General features: G+C 45.2%; 1 protein-coding gene across 1 annotated transcript in view; it reads left to right on the top strand.

Annotated features, from left to right (window-relative positions):
- Positions 1-3557: 3557 nt before the first annotated feature.
- znf804a (zinc finger protein 804A) overlaps positions 3558-7218 on the top strand; it is a 50997-nt gene continuing 47336 nt past the window's right edge. Inside the window, exon 1 of the mRNA XM_081713357.1 lies at positions 3558-4470. Within this exon, the coding sequence (XP_081569483.1) occupies positions 4360-4470 (111 nt within the window). The 5' untranslated portion in view covers positions 3558-4359. The remainder of the gene's footprint in view (positions 4471-7218) is intronic.

The following is a 7218-nucleotide window of genomic DNA, read 5'->3' as shown; positions in this document are numbered from 1 at the left end:
CTGACAAGAGAACTGTGATTGGCCGGATCACTGTCCCACCACTGAGAGGAGAACTGTGATTGGCCGGATCGCTGTCCCACCACTGACAGGCTGCAGTCCCAGGAAAGCTTCCATCCAGAGCTTCCCATCCGTGGTTTGCCAGTTGTACTGCTGGGGGACTTTGTTTACGTGTGTGCAGGCTGTGGGAGCTCCAGAGTGTGTGCGTGTTGTGCTGCCTGTTGCCATATGTTTGCTACTGAAAGTGCAGCGTCTCGCCCCCGCATGTGCGCCGCTAAGCCAGATTAGCCTTCATGTTGTTCTCGTGTTGTCTTCAGCTCGAGTGGCTGTGCGAGAGACAGGCGGGGATGGCGGTGCTGGGAGACACGCGTGTCAGCTGCGGTGTGTATGCAGACACGCACAGCTCAGCTCCGGGCCTGCAAAAGTGATGAGCTTAACGGGGAGTTTTACACTGTACGAGTCTCACACAGTGGCTGACAGGTGATGGGTCACGTGCACAGACACAAACTCCTCCGTTACTCTCGTACCTGAGCATTCCTGCCTGTGTGCTTTCAACCCTTAGGTTTTGCTTGGCTGGTTGTGTTAGTGTGTGGTACAGATTAACTGGGCTATGTTAGTGTGTGGTATGGGTTAACTGGGCTGTGTTGGTGTGTGGTACAGGTGAACTGGGCTGTGTTGGTGTGTGGTACAGGTTAACTGGGCTGTGTTGGTATGTGCTACAGGTTAACTGGGCTATGTTAGTGTGTGATACAGGTTAACTGGGATTTGATGAAGAAATTATCATTGTAAACAATAGATTTACATCATTAAAATCATGAATCAGCAAATAGCAGGTAGGGATTACTATATTACTCATTATTATTATTATTATTATTATTATTATAGTAATAAGAATTTTCTGTATCTCTGGTGTCTGACACTCAGACTGTGGCAGGAGTGAACGTACAGCGCTGCCAATTATAACTACAATAATATTCCTATTAGCAATAATAATAATAATAATAATAATAATAATAATAATAATAATAATAATAGCGTCTGTGCTTGGTCTGTACTTGGTCAGGTGGACCTCGGATAGATCATACATGATTTTGATTGAGTTTCCCAATAAGTGATGTAGTTTTGTTTTGTTAGTTTGTAATTTGGGTGATTCTGATTGGCTTTGCTGTTATCATCTGGTCTTAAGCATGTGTAGTGTTAGTGTAGTGTTAGTGTGTTACTGTAGTAGTGTTAGTGTAGTGTTAAAGCGTGTTATTGGTGTGTTTTAGTCTAGTGTTAGTGTGTGTTAGTGTATGTTAGTGCAGTGTTGGTGTGTTAGGGTAGTGTTAATTTAGTGTAGTGTTATCGTAGTGTTAAAGTTTGTCAGTGTGTTTTAGTGTAGTGTTAGTGTGTGCTAGTGTAGTTTTAGTGTATGTTAGTGTAGTGTTAGTGTTAGAGTGTAGTGTGTAGTGTTATGAGTGGGGGTTGCTGTGTTGTAAATGTGCCAGAATTTGATTTGCCCTTTTTTGTATTTTTATTATTAAAGGAGATCTGTCTAATTCTACCCTGCGCGTGTGTTTGTGGTGTTACTGTGTGTTTAGTGTGTGTTAGTGTAGTATTAGTGTGTCATTATTAATAGAGATCTGTCTATTTCTACCCTGCGCATGTGTTTGTGGTGTTACTGTGTGTTTAGTGTGTGTTAGTGTAGTATTAGTGTGTTATTATTAATGGAGGTCTGTTTAATTCTACCCTGTGCGTGTGTTTGTGGTGTTAGTTTGTGTTTATTCTGTGTCAGTGCAGTTAGTGTGTTATTATTCATGGAGTTCTGTCTAATTCTGCCCTGCATGTGTGTTTGTGGTGTTACAGAACTCTGCACGTAGGCTCTCAGTTGGATGTTTGTCCCGTGTGTTGAGTTCCTGATTTGTAAGCAGCCCCCCACACCTCTCAGCCATACAGGGACATCGGTTCAATTACAGAGTCAAATATTTTTAGCCAAATTTTGATTGCTCTCCCTTGAGCAGCATAGTCGTACACTACAGTGTCCCTGAGTGCGTGCCTGTCCTGTGTAGCTAACGTACCCATCTCTCCGGCTGGGTGGATGCTAAGTGGTGTTGCTCTGGCATAGGAGGGTGCGGTTTGGTCTTTTATCACCAGTGCCATGATCTCCTGCTCAATAAACTCATTTAGAGGAATAACAAAGGGAGATTTTCCTCAGTGGACTCTATGAGCCCCAGGAATAGTGACCATCCTGCCATATCTGTATAAATCTCACTCCCTTTAATGCAGTCTTAGCACAATGTTTTTAATACAGAATGTGTTCCTGTTGCTAAGGGCTAAATCACACAGTGGATCAATACTGCGTTCTTTATAGCGCAGGCCTATTTCTCGCTGTATTATACTAACATAATGTGCTCTTATTCGCTCAGACACGCTCCGTCTCCAGTTCTGCAGACGCCTTGATTTTTTCTTAAAACATGTGACGTGTCTCCTGCTGCTGTTCTCCATGACTTCAGCGTGCAATGTCGCACTGTCGGGTCCGTCCAGGGCCTCTGACATCTAGAGGTGCTGCTGTTTCGTGCCCATATGACTGAGAAATGGCTGCATATGAGATGCTGTACAGGACATGGGGAAGGAGCTCTGCTCTGTTTACCAGCCGCTCGGAACACATCCTGCCTGACAGTTGGTCACAGTTCTGTCCAAGACGAGTTTTCTCTGACCCTCTGCTTGGCGGTGTTGCCGTAGCCAGAACTGCGCCAGTGCCAGGAGTTCTTGCTAGGTGTTTTTAGTGGTTCCTCCTCATCACAGTCACAGATGACACATCGGGAGGCTTTGGAAGTTGCGGGTGTGAGTGTTGCGTTTGCGGGCGTGCTCTGAGAGTGTGCCTCACGCCAGCTCCCTCACGGCTGGACCGCACAGCTGCCCAGGCTACTGTATGCCATTTCAAATTGATTCAGAAATTGTGTTGCTTAGTTACAAGGCGTTATTGCTCCTCTAGAAGGAGGGAGGGAGAGGGAGGGGAGAACCACATGCTCATGGGTTTCTCCTCTTATCTCTCTCTCTCTCTCTCTCTCTCTCTCTCTCTCTCTCTCTCTCTCTCTCTCTCTCTCTCTCTCTCATCTCTTTCCCTCTCTCTTTCTGTCCCAGTCTCTCTCTCTCTCTCTCTCTCTCTCTCTCTCTCTCTCTCTCTCTCTCTCTCTCTCTCTCTCTCTCTTTCTCTCCCTCATACTGCAGTCATATGGTACAGTGTCCCTGACAAAGTGCTTTCTCAGTGTTGGTATGTCTCTCCTTCCAGATCCAGACCAAATAAAGTTCGTTGTTTGATCCTTCTCTCTTTCTTTGTGGACACCTGTGTGTCATAATGTAGTTTGCTTCATCAAAATATTAAGCTGTTTTTTTTAAATATAATACTTTAGCTTATCAACCAGCAAATGAGTACTTTCTCTGTAGAATCAGACCTTGCATGTAAACAGGATGTCCAGCTTGGTGGGTGTGGTGAGTCAGTGCTGAGCATCTGTAGCAGCCAAATGTATTTTTCTTGCTTTTTCAGACAGATTAATTAATAAAAGATGGATGAGTGTGGATGTAACACATACCGAAGCACAGTTCAGGACTCCTGTTACCTGCTGGTGTCTGCTGTCTCAGCAGAGAGAGAAAGAGAGAGAGAGAGAGAGCCGTGAGTGTGAAAGAGAGAGAGAGCGAGGGATGCTGAGTGCTGATTGGCTGAGAGCAGCAGAGGCTGAGTTAGATCTGGAGAAGCGGTGTGTGATAGATTCAGTCTTCATCGCAGTGTTCGCTCCCAGAGCAGCAGCTGGGGTTCGGCCGGCTCTCCTCTGCACGCCAGCGATGCGCGGCTTACACGCCTCGCACGCCCGTAGCCCTGCTCTCAGAGGAGCGCACAGCCGCACAGCGAACACACACGCAGCCGCCGCCGGGCGCAGTGCTCAGGAGGGGGTTCGTCTCCAGCCCTGTCCCTCGCGCTGGGGGGAGTTTGGACACACTGCCAGCTGCTGAACAAAACAGAGCATCACGGCAGAAAGTCCCAGAGTGCAGCAGTGAAAAGCTTCGCCTGAGGAATAACCTCCCCGCTGAAAACATGGGGGCTTCTGGGAGCCTGAGAAAGGAGGTGACACTCATGGCTTTTGTCTGAGGAACACTGAGGGAGTTGGAGAGACACGCAGCATCATACGGGAAGTGGACTTGTTCAGCAGTCTGTGTTAGGGAGAGTGCGTGTGTGTGTGTGTCTGAGTGCGTGTGTGTGTGTGAGTGCGTGTGAGTGCGTGTGTGTGAGTGTGTGTGTGAGTGTGTGCATGCGTGCGTGTGTGTGAGTGTGTGTGTGTGTCCGTGCACTCAGAGCCCTGGGTGCATGTGTGCCTCTGTTTCCACATGGCGTGTTACTACATCGTCATCAGCTCCACACACCTCAGTAATGGACACCTGCGCAACATCAAAGGAGTTTTCAGAGGACCCCTGTGCAGGAGCAGCAGTAAGATCCTGGTAACTGCTGAAACTTACTCCTAAACATGTGTGTGTGTGTTTGTGTGTGTGCGTGTGTGTGTGTGTGTGTGTGTGTGTGTGTGTGTGTGTGTGTGTGTGTGTGTGTGTGTGTGTGTCTGTGGCTGCATGTGTGTGTTGGAGCATGCACATGTGTGTATATGTGCACACAAGTGTGCCGGTTTTTGAGAACATCTGATTTTGAAAGCGTTCTGTGTGATTGATCGCTCAGGAACAGGGCAGACCAACTGTGGGAGAGTTAGTGTAACACAGAATGTGTATGAGACAGAGCTTCACATTCACTCACACACCAACACACACATACACAAACAAACACACATACACAAGCACACACACACAAGTACACACAAACATAAGCAGTTGTGGCTCGGTTCCTAACAGATGGATGGGGACTGCACTAATCTCTACACACAATCATAAGTGATGTCCCAGGGTTTGCCCCAAACATGCTGAAATAGCTGTCCTTTATACAATCAGCCTGGCCCAGTCCTGCGTCTGTTCCAACGGACAGAACATTTTAGTGTCAGGGAATCAGGGTCATTATACAGCAGGACAGTATCAGGACTGAGGTGGGAACAATGACACTTTGTTTTTAGAATTACTCTGAGAGGGAGATTTTTCCATCTGTTAGTGGTTGGGGAGAGTGTAGGATGCACCTTTACAGCCAAATTTAATTCACATTCAAAGTTCATAAAAGCATGCATCTTTCAAAGCTTTATAATGTGAAATTCCATATGCTCTATCTATCTATCTATCTATCTATCTATCTATCTATCTATCTATCTATCTATCTATCTATCTATCTATCTATCTATCTATCTATCTATCTATCTATCTATCTATCTATCTATCTATCTATCTATCTTCAGTTCCACACTTGCCATCTTAGGACAGTGCTTTCTCAAGTTATTGCTCAAAGATTATTATTTATAATAATAATAGGCTTATTATAACCCTTTTAAAACAAGGTTTACAAATTGCTTTACAGAAGGATAAAATGAGAATATAATGAAATTGCAAAAATGATGCTAAAACATTCAGAATTAAATGAGGGCAGTTTAAATATGAATAATGTCCTGGAGAAATATAAACAAACACTGGTGCAGTCGTGACCCACCCCCGTGTATTGGGGCTCCAGCCGTAACCCACGCCCATGTGTTGGGGCTCCAGCTGTGACCCACCCCAGTGTGCCGGGGCTCCAGTGTGGGACTGGGAATGTGCTTTTGTAGCCTGTGCATTGTAAACATCCCACACGGTCTCTACACATCCCATATCCCATCAACACTGCACAGAGTTGTTACACTTCGAATCTCTCTCCCTCTCTCTCTCTCCCTCTCTCTCTCTCACTCTCTCTCTCCTTCCCTCTCCCTCTCTCTCTCTCCCTCTCTCTCTCCCTCCCTCTCTCTTTCTCTCTCTCTCTCCCCTCTCTCTCTCTCCCTCCCTCTCTCTTTCTCTTTCTCTCTTTCTCTCTCCCCTCTCTCTCTCTCTCTCCCTCTCTCTCTCTCTCTCTCCCTTTCTCTCTCTCTCTTTCTCCCTCTCTCTCTCTCTCTCTCTCTCTCTCTCTCTCTCTCTCTCTCTCTCTCTCTCTCTCTCTTTCTCTCTCTCTCTCTCTCTCTCTCTCCCCTCTCTCCCCTCTCTCTCTCTCTCTCTCTCTCTCTCTCCCCTCTCTCTCACTCTCTCTCCCTCTCTCTCTCTCTCTCTCTCTCTCTCTCTCTCCCCTCACTCTCTCTCTCTCTCTCTCTCTCTCTCTCTCTCTCTCTCTCTCTCTCTCTCTCTCTCTCCATCTCTTTCCCTCTCCCTCTCCCTCTCTCTGCTGGGCACTACAGAGAGCTGCGTTCCCCACTCCTGGTGCCCTGCCATCTGGCTCTCTCTCCAGGCCTGGTGATATTTCAGGCCCAACCAAAATCTTTGCTCTGTACGACATTTGTCAAGCGCTGCTTAGCCCTAGCAGGGCTCAGAGGTTAGACCCATAACGGCCATCTAATAGCTGTAGAGGTGAGTGAGAGGGAGCAGGGACCTGTGATCATTCTCCCACCACGCCGTCAGGCCTTCATCATAACAGCCCACCACTTACTCAAACCCATCTGGGATTACAGCTCAGTGTGTGCAGCAGGATTCACCTCAGGTGAGAAAGACACACCTGTTGCTCCCACACTGTAGGGAGAAAGAAACACACCATTTTAAATACACACCAGTGTGAACACAAACCATATGTTCTTATTCAAAAGAGCTTACATATTTATCAGTTTAACAGTATGTGTGCTCCAAAGGGAGCTGTTTTGGGTGAAATTTAGGATATACCACTTTAAACACATCACATCATTCACACAAGTTGAAATACACCACTTTAAATACACCACTTTAAACACCACATTTTAAATAGATCAATTGAGATATACCATTTTAATTATACAACATTGAATATACCCTATTTAAATATACCACTTTTAATATACCCTAGTTAAATGTACCACTTAAAATATACTACATTAAATAATGCACATTAAACACATCTCTGTAAATATATTACTTTAAATATACCACTAAAAATATCACTTTCAGTATATCATTTTATATTCACCACACTACTTTAAACAAATCACTTTAAATATCCCAATTTATTTAAACATTTTAAATAGTGTTTTAAATATACCACTTGAATTATACCACATTTAATATACCTTATTAGATATACCACTTGAATTATACCACATTTAATATACCCTATTT

Source organism: Electrophorus electricus, chromosome 4 (genome assembly GCF_041902795.1).
Source record: "Electrophorus electricus isolate QZ-2024a chromosome 4, ASM4190279v1, whole genome shotgun sequence".
NCBI classification, from domain to species: Eukaryota; Metazoa; Chordata; class Actinopteri; order Gymnotiformes; family Gymnotidae; genus Electrophorus; species Electrophorus electricus.
Note: the sequence above shows the minus strand (reverse complement) of the source record. Positions and strands in the feature narration are given on the sequence as shown.